General features: G+C 35.6%; 2 protein-coding genes across 3 annotated transcripts; one reads left to right on the forward strand and one right to left on the reverse strand.

Moving 5' to 3' along the window:
* Nucleotides 1-3,480, forward strand: LOC145063282 (AT-rich interactive domain-containing protein 1-like). The gene is made up of 3 exons (XM_079010870.1): nt 1-106; nt 466-1,125; nt 2,478-3,480. The coding sequence occupies exons 2-3, from the start codon at nt 745-747 to the stop codon at nt 3,246-3,248; spliced, it is 1,152 nt and encodes a 383-aa protein (XP_078866996.1). The 5' UTR covers nt 1-106; nt 466-744; the 3' UTR covers nt 3,249-3,480.
* Nucleotides 3,481-4,785: 1,305 nt separating this feature from the next.
* LOC145061278 (chromatin remodeling ATPase BRAHMA-like) lies at nt 4,786-16,356 on the reverse strand. Of its 2 annotated transcripts, none has more exons than XM_079008711.1 (14): nt 15,695-16,356; nt 14,456-15,379; nt 12,629-13,891; nt 12,171-12,283; nt 11,382-11,469; nt 11,195-11,281; nt 11,016-11,108; nt 10,858-10,941; nt 10,334-10,537; nt 10,008-10,244; nt 7,625-9,127; nt 7,025-7,480; nt 6,534-6,767; nt 4,786-5,674 (listed from the first exon to the last, which is right to left on the reverse strand). In XM_079008711.1, the coding sequence occupies exons 1-14, from the start codon at nt 15,863-15,865 to the stop codon at nt 5,093-5,095; spliced, it is 6,039 nt and encodes a 2,012-aa protein (XP_078864837.1). In that variant the 5' UTR covers nt 15,866-16,356; the 3' UTR covers nt 4,786-5,092. The 2 variants fall into 2 exon arrangements, with proteins under 2 accessions (XP_078864837.1, XP_078864836.1); XM_079008710.1 differs by having other exon boundaries at nt 14,456-15,391.
* Between the last annotated feature and the right edge of the window lie 1,040 nt (nt 16,357-17,396).

Here is a 17,396-nt window from a genome sequence, read left to right on the forward strand (position 1 = left end):
TGTCTATTCCTTAAAATCCATCTTCCATAAATAAAATCCAAAGGGGGCTAAAGGGAATGAATGGGATAGAGGGCAAAAGACAAGCCCCTACGCCCCACAAAAACTGGTAATCTTTCCCTCTCTCTTACATCTGATAAATTGATTGATGCTTTTGTCAAAAACTGTTGAAGATCTTGAAAAGTCTCCTTGCATATACTCAATACACTCTTGGTTTTATTAGCGAGAAAGAGTGTGTGGGGACTCCGAAAGTTAACCTAAGTTTTATCCTATTTCCATGGCCTAGATCAATATCATCTTCCCGCCAAAAAACTCATAAAAACCCTTACATTGTTGGATAAAAACATTTGCATAACTTGTTTTCTTCAGATTTTTTTTTCTTTTCCGAGATTTTTTTTCACTCGCTGTTAGATCAAATATATAGTGTATGTTATGCTTATTGGATTTGAATATTTGAATCAATGGCAGGTTTATCAAAGCAAACATATCGGTCTGCATTGGATTGCTTTAGAATCCTACAAGGGCTTCACGAAAATGGGGATTCTATAAAACGCGGAGAAATTGATCACAAGCTTCGTAAATTGTTCTTTCGTCTTGTACATTTAAAAGAGCTCTATTATAGTTATTTTAGGTCATTTTTCGTTATCGTTGAGATTTGATTGCTAAAGGATCTGGGATTTATTAGATTGTTTCAAAGAGTTTGAAACTAGTTTCTGTGAGGTATACAGTACACTGAAGATAACATTCATGGATCTAAATCTGGATTTGGAGCGGTTTTTCATAGATGTTAATATGAAAGATGAAAAGAAGTGTGTGGGTTTTAAGGATGTTCGAGGTAAAAACTGTGGTGTTGGTGAAAAATATGGTGTTGTTAATGAGTTATGTGTCGGCATTACAGAAGATAACAAATTGATTAGAAAGAGGAAGAAAGAGTCTTATCTGACATTGTTGGATTGGGTGAAAAAAGTGGCTATAAATCCTTGTGATCCTGCAATTGGGTCGTTGCCTGAAAGGTCTAAGTGGAAGGCTTATGGAAATGAGCATTTATGGAAACAGGTTCTGTTGGCGAAAGAGGCAATGTGTTTGAAGATTAATGATGATTCCAACTCTAAACAATCTATTTGGCAGGTAATTCATATTCCCCTTTGAATTCATTGGTTATTGTGCTTAACCAAATCTATTATCATTGCACAGTTTTATTTGTTGAACTTGGTTTCATGTTGTTAATGGTTTATACTTTATATGATTTATGGTTTAATATCCAAGAATGTAGATATCACTTCGTGTGTATTCAATCACATTATTGATCCTGGAAACATGAATGCCAAGAATTTAGGGCACATTAAGGGTATTTTAGGTATTTAACCATTTCCACTAACCTATGTGCCTAATTAACACATTGCATTTATATTAGAGGGTGTAGTGCTGTTTATAATTACAACTAAGTTAATAGCATTGATTTGGGTTCACTATATCTTTTTATTTTTGTTTTGGTTGAGGGTATTTTAAAAGTCGACTTTATCTTCAAAATGTACCATTATGAACTGCTATAACAGGTTTTACCGGTTTTGGTTATGGACAATTTAGTCAATTTGGTCATTTTTAATATTTTGGAACTATTTTGGTATGTTCTTATTTAGTCACTTTACTCATTTTATTTTTATTATATTTTATAAATAAAATAAAAAAGCCTTTCACTGAAGATGAACAAACTCAAGGCTGGTTACTAGTAGTGAGTTCATCCAAAATGATCATTCATCTTTCAAAATTGAAATCCCATACGAACGGAATAAATAATAATATATAATATCTGTTGTTTATTATTTGAATAAAAATAAAAAAGCTTTGCATATTTTCATCTTCCTGCATTTGTTAAATCAAACACATGCAATTGATGTTTGTGATTTTGGAAGATGAAGATGATTTTGGTAGACCCTATTTTAAGTTGTGGTGTTCAGTGGTTTCAATTTGGATGTGGATTTTTGATTTTGGAAGATAAAGATTAAATAAATATAAAAAGTAATATATACTTCATATAAAATAAGCCTAAATGAGAAGTGAGAACCTTCAAAATAAGTCGGTTGCCAAATACGAGACTAATAGCTAAACCTGGTTGAATGTTATGTTTATTAGAGAGTAATAATTTTTAGATATTTGATTAGTAGCTAAATACTTTCATTCATTTGTATATTATAGCATCCTACTTTCATTGGTTTTCTATTACAACATTGTGTGTTCAACTCTTTTCTTTTCAATACATTGTTCTTTGATTCATTTTTTTTTCTTCTGATTAATACATTATACTTTAAAAGATCTATCCAATTATAGCACTAAAAATCGATTTGTATTTTGACAAGATGGTTACAATTGGGTAGATTTTTAAAGTACAACACTATACTACCAAAAAAAAGTAAGGTGCTATACAACAAATGAGTGAGAGTACATTGGTATTTAAAGACAACCCATTTTTATTTTTGTAGAAAAAGCAAAAGATGCATCCAGACATGTATGAGGATCAAACCAAGAAACTAATACCGAGATGCAGCCAAAGAATCATTATCGCCAAAGAAACCCAGAAAATCTTTCTATCTAGAAACCCAAGCCCAAACGTTCTAGAATGTTCCGGGTCGTTTGACAGCTCGAGTGATGTAGATGACAAAGATTCCTTATGGGCCATGAATTATAGGAAAAAACGAATCCCACTGGGTCGGTTTTTTCAGGCGGAAGTTCCACAATGGACTGGGGAAACTTCCGGAAGCGAAACAAGGTGGCTTGGGACCCGCGTTTGGCCTTTAGAAAAAACAGAAAAAAGAAACGGTTTAATCGAAATGGAACGAATGGGAAAAGGGAGACAAGAATCATGCGGGTGCCAGTACATGGGATCGTTAGAATGTGTGCGGTTTCATGTGTCTGAAAAAAGATGGAGGGTTAAACTTGAACTGGGGTCTGCTTTTTTGAAATGGAAATTTGGAACAATGGGTGAAGAGGTTTCGGTCGCCTGGAGTCAACATGAAGAAAAAAAGTTTGCAGATATAATTAAGTCAAACCCCGAGTCTTCGGGTAGAAGTTTTTGGGATGAACTTTCGGTTTATTTCAAGAATAAAAAGAAATCGGTTTTGGTGAGCTATTATTTTAATGTCTATTTATTGAGACGTAGGGCCCACCAGAACCGGTCTGATCCAAGTAATGTTGATAGTGATGATGATGAGCTTGAGAAAGTTGGGCGTCAGGTAAAATTTTCAAGTTTTTGAAGGTTGACGATGAAGTTTTGTTGATCGATATTTGGGTTGGTTGGTTAAAAATGTGAGGATTTTGGGGCAAAATTTTGAAATTGTTTTTGTTGATGGGTGTAAATGGAAAAGAGGCATAGGTTGTTGAGGGCTTTGATGCTTGCATGTTTTTGGTACATTTATTCAAGTGTAGGCAACATTGCTTTGTTACTCTTGTTTTTTGGTTATAATTTTTGGTCCTATACTTATATAAGTTTTAGTCCAATTGAGTAGGATCAGTTCAAATGTATGTTTTGGATGCTCGTAAGGTTGAATTATTCGATACAAACGTGACTAATTTTGACTGGAGGAATAAAATTGACAGTTTCTTAAGCTTAGGTAAAAATGTTCTGTAATATAGTTTAAATATTTCACTAAAAGCTTTGATATTATGTTTTTCTCAGTTAGTACGGTCACGCCTGTTTTTGCGAAATAGTGTCTTTTTGGTTCTTTTTACAAAATAAACAATGGTTAGTTTGTAACAAATTTTTAAAGGTTGCAAAATGGGCTTTTGGGATGCGTCAATATATTGTTAGTTTTTTGTTTTTATGAATAAGCATATTAATATTAGTTAACCTCGTTGAATATAATTAGTTGAGGAGGTCAACACAGTTTGAGTAGTTTTTGATCGGTTTATACATGTGACATATCTGACCAAATGCACTTTTCGCTATGTTTTTAACTCATGTATGGTTCGTTTCTCACACCAATGATTTTTATAAAAAGCCATAATAATGTCCATTAACTTCAAGGTTATTATACCTTGTGCTTAAGTGGTGGTTTTGCTCGGTTTCTCATAGATCTCTAATAAATCGCATCCATTTACAAAGCAATTACTTTTTTTCTATCAGTATAGACGGGATATTTTATTATTTTATTAAGAATAACAACAAACTTATAATTTTTTTACCATTTTCTGTGATATTTGTCCAGCTGAATATGCTTATGTGACAAATGGTGTGAGACAGTGAGAGAGATTCTCAACTTGAAAAGATAAAGAACGTGATTACAAAGAAAAAGTGGTGTCAATTTTTTAAATAATGAAAACATTGATTCTGTGGTGCGATTGTATAAGTAACTATAGACATTTTGCACATCTTATGAATTAGATTATGCATCTTACGACAAATTCCTGTATATAGTATATTTAATCCTAGGCATTTTACGTTTAATTTTGTGCATCTTATGTAAAATTTTGTGCTAACTCAAATAAATTTGTACATCTTATGCAAAAACTAGCGCCTTACATAAGATGCGCAAAATTATACATGAGATACACTTAGAACAATCTTGTGATTCACATGATACACACAAGTTAACGCATGATCCATAAGTTATTACATGAAATGCACATAATCATATATATTTTTTTTAACAACAAATATAACTTACTCCTAGACTAATCCTGATTCCACCTATGCCTCGTATGAGACTTGAACCCTCGATCTCATGAAAGGAGGGCAACACTTGATGTATTTTTTTATACATGAGATGCATATTATCATGACTGATATGCAGATAACCACAAAATTGGTAGGTTTTAAGCATATTAAGCATAACTTTTTACTGTTTTTGTTGTTCCAAAACCCATGGATACGGGCATAGGCATACATATTGATTATAAAATTATAAATAGAAGTCTCTTAGCCGAAAAGCCATTATGTTTTACATATATCGACACTACTAATATCGGACAAAAGCTTTCATAAACAATCGCCCATGTGTACAATCTGCTTGCTTCAACACTAGTACTCACGGGTCCCACATAATATAGTCAACGCCCAGCCAAACCCTTATAAATTAACAACACCCACAACAATCACATTTCACATATGACTGGGCCGCCTTTTCCCTGCATCCGTCCTCATCCGCTTTACTGGGTTCGCCCAACCGACCCCACTCCCAGTCCCCGGAGACTGATTATTTGACCAACCCTGTTGACTTTGACTTTGACTCAGCCGGGTTTGACCCGGGCTCCTAATTTCACGACCAATCCCCGTTGGTGAAACCGAACCACCACCTGAACGGTTGCCCGGTTTAACCGCCCGGTCTTTCCGTTTCTTCTTACAGATCACGAGCTCACCCGGATGGGTCAATCTCGGTTCATCTTGACCGTCGATCGAGTCCTTCCCGAACCTTGTGTCTCGTTGAGTCATAGACCCGGGCCCACGGGAAAGTGCCCGTGGGACCGGGGTAGGTTGCGGGTCAACATCAAGTATTTGTTTTTGTCTCTTGGGTTGACCAAAAGGAGGTATGCCTCTTGGAGACGATGCGGATGCTGATGCGGAAGTGGCTAATGAGCCCGAGAAAGTGAGTGCGCTTCGGGCTTCTCGGAAGTCGGTATCGGGAAATGCAATTTTTAATATATCGAAAAACAGATCATGCACCTTTCTTGCCTCCGATCTCACCTGCATTTATTTATTTCAGATTAATAGTCATATTTGACAGGTTAATTTGATTTTTTCTTTTTTTTTTTTCCAAAATGGTCACAACTTTTTTTCGTGCTGGTAACTTCTCTCAACAAAAAAGAATGTGCTTATTTAACCCATTTTTTGGGCTTTTCATACAAATATTAAATGCTAGTATCTGATTATCTATATTTTTTATTTTCATATAAAAAATTGTGTTTTTGTGCTTTTTATACCATTTTTGGTGCTTTATTAAATAATAATACGGTTTGTTTATTCATATTTCACACTTAAGATAATTTAGAAACAAATTAAAATTATCAAAAGCCTATTTTGACCAGTACATAAAAATTAAAAGAATGTATTTCAGTCCCTTAATGAACCTAACCTAGGCTTAAATATAATATTTGGAAAAATAAAATGGAGTAAAAATAATTTCATCATACTGTAGTTCAATCCGTTACTTGAATAAGAATTTGTTCGAAAAAAGAATAAAATTACAAAAAAACATTTAGTCGACCTACTGTTCTGTTACCTCTACTAATACTAAAATGTAATAGGAATATTATATATGAAAAATAAAATATAAACAATTAGATACTAGCATTTAATAAAGGAATAAAAAGCAAGATTTTTTTTCAGGGACCCTAGGTGTTGAAAAAAGTTTAGTGACCATTTTCAAACACAAAAATTTGAATTAATAGGTTTTGCTATAGCTGGTCATAAGGGTGTAAATGGGCAAAAAAATTGTTTAGAGATAAAGCTGGGAAACTTGGAATAGTTGGTTGATTTTAACTTTTTTTTTTTCATTTTCTAAACTACGCATGTGTATTAAATCAGAAGAAACAGATGGCGATACCTCATGTGAAAATCCAAAATACTGCATTCCGCTTTTCAACATAACCTGCACGTCGGAAATCAACTCCGGAACAGAATTGTATTCCAGTCGATCCACACGAAGTTCAATCTTGTATAGATCGAGAAGACTATTCCCATGACTTTCGGTTCTTTTCCAAAGATCAGTCAACAGAGGAATAATTTGTTGACCTTCCTTATCGATTCTCCTTTGGATCTTTGTTATTACATTTTTGCACTGCAAGCACGAATCATAAAATTCAGTCCATGATGCAAACTTAAGAGGATTATTTTCCCCATTAAGTCCTGTAAGTAAGGGCAATGAATAATGTTTGTCCGTCTGAATGAGACTAAATGACCATTGTACCCTTACATTCCAACAAACAATTCTTAACTCTTTGGCTGAGAACCCATTCAGTCATTCTGGTTCAGATTAGGTAAAAAAAAAAAAACAGCTGCCAGTTAGTACCACGAAATACAAAAAGACAAACATACCCTTCTTTGGATAGCCTCGGACATCTTGTTCCCACCGAGAGAAGGTCCTACTTTAGCATCCAAACTTTCTTTGGTCTCCTCTTTGAGAGGGGCAGAAATGGAATTTCCTCTGGTTGGTCTGACGGGAGCCTTATTATTATTTGAGTTTTTACGAGTAGGAGGAGGAGGAGTTCTTTTGGTTTGAGGAATTGCTACTGGTTTTTGTTCAGGTGGTTCGGTTTTTACATGTAGTTTAGTACGTTCACGTTCAGGTTGGAAAGGTAAGCGGGAATTAGAAGTAGGAAGGAGAGTTGGTTTTTCTTCAAACCGCTCAGTGGTTGCATTTCTTGGTCGAAGACGGATGCTTCGTTTCCGTTTTATATTCGGTTGCAAAACTTGTTCATCTTCACCCGATTGTTGAAGCTCCATATGAGAATCTCCATAAAATGCAATCTCACCTTCCTCCAGATCATCACGCTATCGCAGGATGCAAGAAATCAGTAATATGAGAATTTTGATAAAAAAATGGCTAAATTTTAGGGTTAAATATTTATGTAAGTAAGATGCTATAATAAACAAATGAATGAAAGTAATTTTTGTTTAAAAGGAACACATACATACCATCCTTTTCGAACGAGAACCAGGCCTAGCATCAAGTGCAGAAAGCGAACCAAACTTCTGAGAAGAAATAGAAGGCGTTGCAATCGGCATCACTTTCCGGCTATCAGAGGATGACCCTGAAGACCGAGCTTCTAGAAGCTTTGCAGCATTAGGTACCCGGGGATACTCATACCGGTTTCCGGTCGCCGGAATATCCTCTTCTGATTGACTTTTTACAGCCACCGGAGTTTCATTTTCATTTTCATTTTCATCATCTTCACCTTCTGCTTCTCCTTCCGATGTAGCCTCCGAAAACTCCTCAATATCATCATCTAACTCCGCATAATTCGGGAATTTTTTATCTTTATAACGCCCTCTTCTTTGTGTAACATCCATTACGGGCTCTATATTTTCCGGATAAATCATGTTCTTCGACGGTTTTTTCGACAAACGTGCGATTGTAGCGTTCACTTCGCGGGTCCCGGCGCGTAACCATTTCGGGACTTGATCGTATCGCGTCATTTCATCGGACCAATCGAATTCCTCATCCATTTGGTCAAAAAGCTCGACTTCTTCCTCACTTCTTGCAATCATTCGGTTGACTTCTTGTAAAGAGGGTACATCGTGTACGGTTTCTTGGTATCGTTCTTCATCGCGTAACAATGTTTCTAAAGTCGATCGTCTCTCTTCGTGTGTTGTTCTTTGATCAAATCTTCCCGCATTTATAACTTCATCCGCCATATCGATTTTGTACTGTTGAATGTTGTTTCGTATGAGACTCTCGATCGACCCGATGTAACGGTCTTTTCCGGCGAGGTCGTCGTCGGAATCAACGATTCCGGAGACTCGGAAATTGTCTTCTTTTTCATGACTGGAAACTTTGTCAACCACGGCTTCCATGTAGATGACTTTGACTTCTCGGGTCTGCCCGATTCGGTGAGCTCGGGCAACCGCTTGTTCTTCGTTTTTCGGGTTCGGGTCAGGGTCGTAGATGATGACGGTGTCGGCTGTTTGGAGATTCAACCCCCGCCCGGCTGCCCGGATGCTGAGTAAGAAGATGAAGCAATCGGTATCCGGGCTGTTGAAGTCAACGATAGCGGATTCACGGTCATCTAAACTTGTTGTTCCATCTATTCTTCTGTAAACAAGTCTTCTCCACTGTAAATATTCCTCCAAAATATCTAGAAGTTTTGTCATTGTACTGAATAGAAGAACTCGATGCCCTGTGCTTTGAAGTTTTATTAATATTCTGTCAAGAATAAATAATTTGCCACATGATCGGACGAGGAAATCTTTGGAGAAATCGTTGAAATATGGGTAATTGAGTAGAGGGTGATTGCAGGCTTTTCGAAGCTCCATGCATCTGTTGTTTAATGGTTTATATGTTTTTGGTTGATACATTGGACTCTTTTGAGCCTTGCGTTTCTCATCTTCCGGGTCGACCCGAATTGTACCCGTGGATTTGATCCAATCGTATACAGCGCCCTGAATTGCCGACATTTTGCACCGCAAAATGATGGAAATCTGCAATAGTAAGATATAATATTAATTTCCAACATCAAATTTGTTAGATGGAATAAGTTTTTAGGGCGCATAGAAGCGGGTTTGGGTTGACCCATCAACACTCTTTTTTCTTGTCTTGAATTTCATAGATAACTGATAAAGTAAATTTGATTACATATAATTTAACTAAAATCACGATCCAATTTTTTTGAATAAAACAACCTGGGAGACTGTAGACACCAACTTTTAAATCATTTTGATCTGTTTCCTTTTCACCAAATTTTCTTCAATTTTAACCATTAGATCATTTGTTATCAATAAAATTTAGGGATAAATGCAAGATAGAGCAATGTACTTTCATTTATATGTTTATTATAACATCATACTTTCAAAAACAGCATTGCACTTTCAACTTTTTTTCTTATTAATACATTTTATTTTGAAAAATCTACCCAATTATAGAACTCAAATGGTTTTGTAATTGGAGAGCATTGCTATAACCAAAATGCAAGAAATAGCAACATACTTTCATTTATTTGTTGGCTAGATCTAGATGACTAGATTATCCTACATTATTCCTACTACCTTTTTTTCTATTACATCATACTTTTAAAGGTTTCCTAGAATTGTACTTTAAATATCTACTCGATTATAGCATTGTACTTATGATTTTTTCCTATTAAAGCGATCTACTTTAAAACATCTAAAGGATTATAGCATTGTAGTTACGTTTTTTTCTTATTAATACAATTTATTTTGAAAAAGAGCACGTCCAAATATAGCAATAAAACTGTCTTGTAATTAGCTGCATTGGTATAATTGGGTATATATCTCAAAGTACAATGTTATAATAAGAAAAACTGAAAGTAGGATGCTATAATAAACGAAAGTAAGCGTTTACCTTTGGAGGAAGTGAACCTTCAACATCTTCAACACGGCGTCTAAGCATAAAAGGCTCCAAGATTTGATGAAGTCTGTGTATAATGATGACCTTTTTCTCAGTTTCTAACCAATCATCCTCAGCTGTGACTGCTTCTTTTTGAAAAGGCTTCGAGAACCAATCATGAAAAGCTTTTCGATTGTCAAAAACTTCTGGAAGTAACAGGTTCAATAACGACCAAAGTTCTTTAAGATCATTCTGCACAACAACAAAAAAATGACGCATTTGCCCTTCAGAACCTTTACAGATTATTATTGGTAGATGGGATTTGGAAAGCGATTAAAAACCTGCAGGGGGGTTCCGGTGAGGAGAAGTCGTCTTTGACACCTGTATTTGTCAAGATCACGGGCTAAAACTGATTCTCTGTCCTTCATTCTTTGAGCTTCATCAATTATAATATACTTCCAGTCAACTCTTGAAAGCTTTGACCGATCATACATGATGAACTCATAGGTTGTCACCAGCACATTAAATTTCATGGCACAAACCTCCTGAAAATTTAAAGAAAAAAAGAAAACATGGTCACACCAATAGAACTTGTATAAAGAAAAAAAAATCACAAAATATGAACAGTTTTTGCAATCTATGATTTAAAAAATTAATAATAATAATAATAATAAAGTAGGTTTTTTTTGTGGTGGGGATCATTCGAAAAGGTAAATTCTGCAGCAGAAAGTGATTTTGCAGTGGTCCCATTGCGAAATATGTGGTCATTTGTGTCAAAAAGTCAAAAAAATTGGTCCTTTTGTTAGATACCTTGACCCATTTTGGTCATTTTTGTGATTAAAAAAAAAAAGTTAAAAATATGTACCTGAGAGAAGAGTTTTGAGCGTTGATCCTTGTTACCAACATAGTAAATGCAGGATACATTTGGCAACCAACTATGTAACTCACTCTGTTCAAAACAAAGTTAGAAAAACATAAAAAGAGAAATATAAAATTATAAAAGTTCAATGAAAATTAACAAACCTTCCAATTCACGAGAACGGCATTTGGAACAATAATAAGATGTGGGCCGTAGTTGCTTTTGAACTCCATTAAATAAGCAATTAATGCCATAACCTATACAAAGAATACATCACATCATCAATTCATCATCATACACACGAAACAAACTACTAAAAAAAACTGTTTTTTTTTAAACCTACCTGCACGGTTTTCCCAAGACCCATTTCATCGGCCAATATTCCGTTTAATTTATTGTTGTACAATGAAAGCATCCATTGTAACCCAACCTGAAAGATTAATCAATTTATTATCATATCCAAATACATTCTAAAGCAACAAAATAAGCCAAGATCAAATTCAATTGATGTAGAAGATAAAGTGACATACAAGCTGATAGTCACGTAAAGTTCCACATCGTAACATTGATGGCTGCCTTATCACCTTTTCATTCACAGCATGTGCGAGAGTATAATACCTGTTGCACAACATAAAGAACACATTTTTAAAATGCAAGAAATAGCAACATACTTTCATTTATTTGTTTCTTATAGCATTACTTCCATTTTTTCTATTATAGAATTGTACTTTCAACGTTTTCTTATTAAGGCATGCTAATTTGAAAAGGACTTTTAACTTTTTTCTTATTATAACATTTTTATAATTGGGTAAAGTTTTCAAAGTACAATGTCCAAATAAGAAATACTGAAAGCATAATGCAATAATTGGGTGCATTTTTCAAAGTAACCTGTCTTGATAAGGAAAAAAAAAAAGGAATACAATGCTATAATAAGAAAAAATGAAAGTAAGATGCGATAATAAACAAATTGATAAAGTGCGATGCTACTTTTAGAAAGATAAAATGCAAGAAATAGCATCTACTTCCTTTTAACTGTTCATTATAGCATCTAACTTCCATTTCTTTCTATTACAGCATTGTACTTCCAGTTTTTTTTCCTTTTATTATTAACGCATCAGATTATGAAAAATCTATGGAACCATTGCATTGTACTTCCATTTTTTTCTTGTTAGGGCATTGTATTTGAGAAGTCTACCCAATTATAGCAGTGAGAATTGCTTTATATTTAGACGATGTTGCTATAATTGGGTAGATTTTTCAAAGTACAATGTTAAAATAAATAGAAATGAAAGTATGCTGTTATTTCTTGAACAACTTACTTGCTAACAGATGAGCCATCTTGTGGGGCATTCATTTCAGAGAAACGATTTCTTATCATAACTTCTTCTCCAGCACAAGAGGCTGCAGCTCTCACTTCTTCTTCAGATAAACCCTTCACCAACAAATACCAAATTATCAAACATGGATATATAAATAAAAGTAAATTACATTTTGGTCCCTGAATATAGCTGATTTTTTCAAACTTGGTCCCATCTCTTGCAACTTGGGCCCTTATTTGAGTTTTTTGTAACGTTTATTGTCCCCGTTGTGTAAAAGGATTATATTTTTTTGACAAAAGTTGCAAAAAACAGCCATACTCAGGTACCAAAGATAGTCATTTTACTTGGATCAGGGACTAAAAACGTTACAAGAACCTCATATATGGACCAAAAATGCAAAAGAAAATTTTTTTGAACCAAAATTGTAAAACTCAGCTATACCACATATGTAAATATACCTGAGCTCTAGCAGCAGCAGAAGCAGCATTCGCCACCTCAGCAACCTCCTGTTGATTCTTTGCAGCCGTAATTTTGCTCCCAAGTTTTTGGAGATAATCTTCCGTTTGTGACAAAAACGATGAAAGAACCTCGTACCTCTCAGCCGCCTCACCAGGCATACTGGTTTGTTGTTCTAGAAGAATTTCTCTATACCTTTCCACATCATTATTCTTCAAAGCCTCCATTCTCTTACTTCTATCATCATCTTTTCTCTTTGAAAACTCCCTCAACATCTTCTCATGATATTTAGCAATCCCCCGATTCCTCTGAGTCCTCGCGTCACGTATCGCCCAATGAGATTCTAGAAGCTTCTTCCTCCACTGAAAAATTAATTTCAATTGTTTTTCCCGAATTGCCCTTTGAGCAGCGTTCACTTGCCGATTCATATCGTTTCGTTGTCTTTCACATAACCGGATAAATTTCCGGTAGGGTCGATCCGGCATCGACATTATCTCTTGTTGTTCTTTATCAACTCCTTCCCTTACCCTTTTCTGTAAATCTTGTAATTTCAATTTCTTTTCTTCGATTTGTAGCCTTAAAACAAGATCTGGTCTTATTCTTCTTCTTTCTAGATTAACTGTTAGTAAATCGTTAATCTTTTCAATACTTTCGTTTCTTTTTTTGTTGACCACTTCGACACCCTCTTGAGAAATCAAATCTTTTAAGTCATACGCGAGTGTAAGATTGTTATTGTTGTTGAGCATCATGCTTGACCCGAAAGCATCATGCTTTCGGGTAAAGAATGGAAAGTCAAACAACGGGCCATGGTACTTTTTAGGCCCAGAATCTTTCGGTTGAGGTGGATTTGGGGGACCCGCTTGTAAAGGTCGTTTACCTTGAACATTGTCGGGGACAACAACCGGGTCTGAAATTACCGATTTACCCTTGTCCATTGGGCTGTCACTTGTAGGAGGTAAAGTTTTTTGAATCACGGGTTCGACCTCGTGTTCCTGTTTAGGAGGAAGAACAGGTGGAGTTTCCTTCTGCATTGATGTACCTTGTGCATTAACTGTTGTGACATTCTCCTCATGAGCTTCTCTTTTTACATTGTTTGCTCCAGCTTGAAGATCCTTTTCGTTGGACTCTAAATGTCCTGTCTGGTCATCAGGTTGACTTTTTACATTAACGGTTTGACCAGGGGAAGCTGACTGTTGAGTTTGTGCTTCGAGGGGCGGTGGGGAAATAGCTTGAAGTAATTCATTCGGTAGAGTTTTATCTCCTTTCTGTTTTAAACCATATCAACAAGTCCACAATAAAAAGGCAAAAAGATTATCCACCAAAAAAAAGATTTCATTGATGCACTAAAATAACAATTTTTTGGCAGACCCACAAAGTGATTTTGGACAAAAAGCAAAAAAGCACTTTTTTTTGCATTTACATACCTGCAACGTGTCCAAACTCATTCGTTCTCGAAAATTAGTGTTTTTTGGCATTTTTCTTCTATTAAAGCATTGTACTTTGAAAATTCCACCCAATTATAGCAAATCCAATCAAATACAAAATAACTTTTACAGCTATAATTGGCATATTTTTCAAGTATAATGTCCTAATAAGAAAAAGTTTGGAAGTACAGTGCTAATATTGGGTAGATTTTTCAATCTATGATGCCTTAATAAGAAAAAAAATCATAAGTGCAATGCTGTAATAGAAAGAAAAAAAATGAACGTGGGATGCTATAATACACAAATAAATGTAAGTACGTTGCTATTTCTTGCTTTTATCCCTTTTGTCAAGCGGCAAGTGCTGTTGGTTTATAAAATAGTCGCTCGAATATCAATTTAGTGTACCTTTATACGCCTAAAAGCTAGTATTTGTGCCTTAAGAACATGCAGTTGCTGTTTTGTAAACCCCGAATGTGGTCCCCGCTGTGACACCTGTCCCTTTTGAGCATTTGGAGGTCCAGCACTGTTAGATGAAGCTGTTGGTTGTGGAGAAGATCGATTCATCTGTTGACCAGTCAACATGCTCTGGTTCATGCCCATGGATGATTGTGGAGGTTGCATAGATGACAACACACCACTACCCTGCCTTAAAGGAAGCTGTTGACCTTGACCAGGATTTGCATTGTTGACTAGTAACGGATTCGATGTTGAACCCAGATGACCTGGCGGCATGGTCTGCTGACGTGGCTTGGTGGACCCTGAAACATCACCAGAACTTTTGTTTTGTAGGCCCATGTTGCTTTCATTCGCCTTTTGCATTTTTGCTTGCATAAGAGGGATTAATTGAGCCACAAAATGAGCATTTTGAGGAAGTGAGAGATCAATGTTACGTTCGAGAGCCAATGCCTGCATTGCTTGCATTTGAGCAGCCATTGTCATATTCTGCGTCCCTTGTTGTGGGGCCATCATGGGGCGTATACTATTCCCCTGCATCAATTGACTGCCAGATGTCGGCACAGCAAACTGTTTCTGGTTTTGGGTTTGATCGGAAACCGCCAGGTGTCCTTCATCTGTCGGTTTCTTCGACAGTGATGTTTGTGGCTGATCTTTTGAAGGCCCCACTCCCGCCATTCTCATCTTCTGTTGGTTTTGGAATGCGTACTGAGCGTATGCTTGGTGAACAGGATTCATCATGTGTTGATCAAAACCCGGATTCCGATTTTGCCCCTGTTGCATTTGAATAGAATTGGCTCCTCCCAAGACTCCTTGAAGATTTCCAGATTGATACGCTAACATTGCTTCTCGACCTTCAGGGTTTCGAAGCAATTGCTGTTGCAATGACTGCAAAAAATAATTATTTTGTTTATAGTTCTTTAAATCATAATAATCACTTTGAGACTGCACATCTAAACACCTCCTATCAGTACTCAAATCCTCAATTCATACTTTGGTGGCCAATTGAATGATGGTATTGATGACAAAATTGGTAAAGATTGAACAACTGGAACAAAAATTGATGACAATATGGACAGTAAATACAAAAGTCAGCTAGATGATTTCATAAATGAACTAACTTACTGGTTTTGAACTATACAAGCTATTTATAAACAGAGTGTGCTTTCAGTAACTATAAAAAGCCCTAACCTGTCTCTGCTGCTGCTGCTGTTGTTGTTGCTGCATTGGATCAAACCCCAATTGGGGAGTGGAAACAGCCGATGATGAAGATGACGGAGATGCGGAGGAGGATGGTGGTCCGGGCACCATGTTTCGCCCATGCCCACCCCCTCCGTGCTGGACCCCGCCACCGGATTGCATGCAAAAAAATTATATTTTTTAAAGGAAGTTCCTATATTGAAAACCAATACATATCCCTCCAAAAATCCAACAGCTATCGTTTAAAACCTTACGATCCCCTTCAACAATTTTCTCTCTCTACTCACTTTGTCTGTATAAAAATCAAAACTTCCTTTCCCAAATAAGAAAAAAACGCCGATAATTCAGAAATGGGGTTTAATTGCTTTCTAATCAAATTCGGTGCGCCACTAGTGGTGATGGATCTTGATTCTTGAGACGGCGAGTCCCCGAAGTTATCGTAAAAATCATCTGATCTCCACACTGACCCGATTTCTCTCTCACCTATTAGTGTGTGTGAGGTGCTTGGATTGCAGTTTCACACACCAACTTTTTCGCAAATTCATCCGTCAAACCCTAGAACCGTATCAATTCTTACACCCGATATTTGTAATTTCTTTCTAAAACGAAACGGGTCCGACAAATTTGGGTTAACCCGAATGGATGTAGCTCTCGTTAAGAACTCATTGCCGATAAATAAAAAGGAAACACCCATTAAACGTACCAGTAGGTCCAGTACCAATTATTCAACATTCTTATTTTACTAATCATTTTTATAAATAAAACTATATAAAAAATAAAATAGGATGACAAAATAGACATGGAGTAGATGTTCGCAGTGCGGTTTGATGCGGTTAGAGTCGAAACCGTAAACCACACTACATATGCGGTTTGAAATTTTTCAAAACCGAAAACCGCATCATTATAAATCGCATTATGTGGTGTGGTTTGGTACGAACGTTTTTACAGTTTTTGTGCGGTTTATATAGTTTGATAAGCATCTCTACTTCTAATACGGAACGTATTGTATTTTAAGTTTTATATGAAGACTAAATTTAATTACTTATACTATATGATAAAGTATATAAAATCAATACATAAAAATAATAGTTAACGCAGAATAACATAAGTTGCGTTCATTTTAACCACACACATCATTGTCCAATTCAAAATAAACAAACAAGATAAAGAAACTGACATCAATTATATACAAAACGTGTATGCATCAATTAAATCCACATTCGATAAAAAAGAATACAAATAAGTGTGTTTTTACGTTTTTGTGCTTTGTGTGTGTGTATATATATATATATATATATATATATATATATATATATATATATATATATATATATATATATATATATATATATATATATATAGTGTGGTGCGGGCAGTTTATGCTAGGGATGAGTAAAAACCGAACCGAAAAATTAAAAACCAACAAGATCGCAACAAACCGTAACCGAAACCGATGCAAAAACCAAGGATGCGGATTTTATTTTCACAAAAATCAAAGTTATTGGTGCGGTGCGGTTTTTATCTAGAAACCGGTCCACCAAAACCGAACCGCACCGAAGGCGTATAAACAATAAATTTCTAATTTATAGTATATTATATACATATTATTTAAAAGACTAGCTAATATCTACTATACGTTGAATTTGACGGTACTTAGGTTTAGCGATTAAACTTTGATAGATATGCATGTGAG

This window comes from Lactuca serriola, chromosome 7 (assembly GCF_051521515.1).
Source record: "Lactuca serriola cultivar US96UC23 chromosome 7, Lser_US96UC23_V15, whole genome shotgun sequence".
Lineage (NCBI taxonomy): Eukaryota > Viridiplantae > Streptophyta > Magnoliopsida > Asterales > Asteraceae > Lactuca > Lactuca serriola.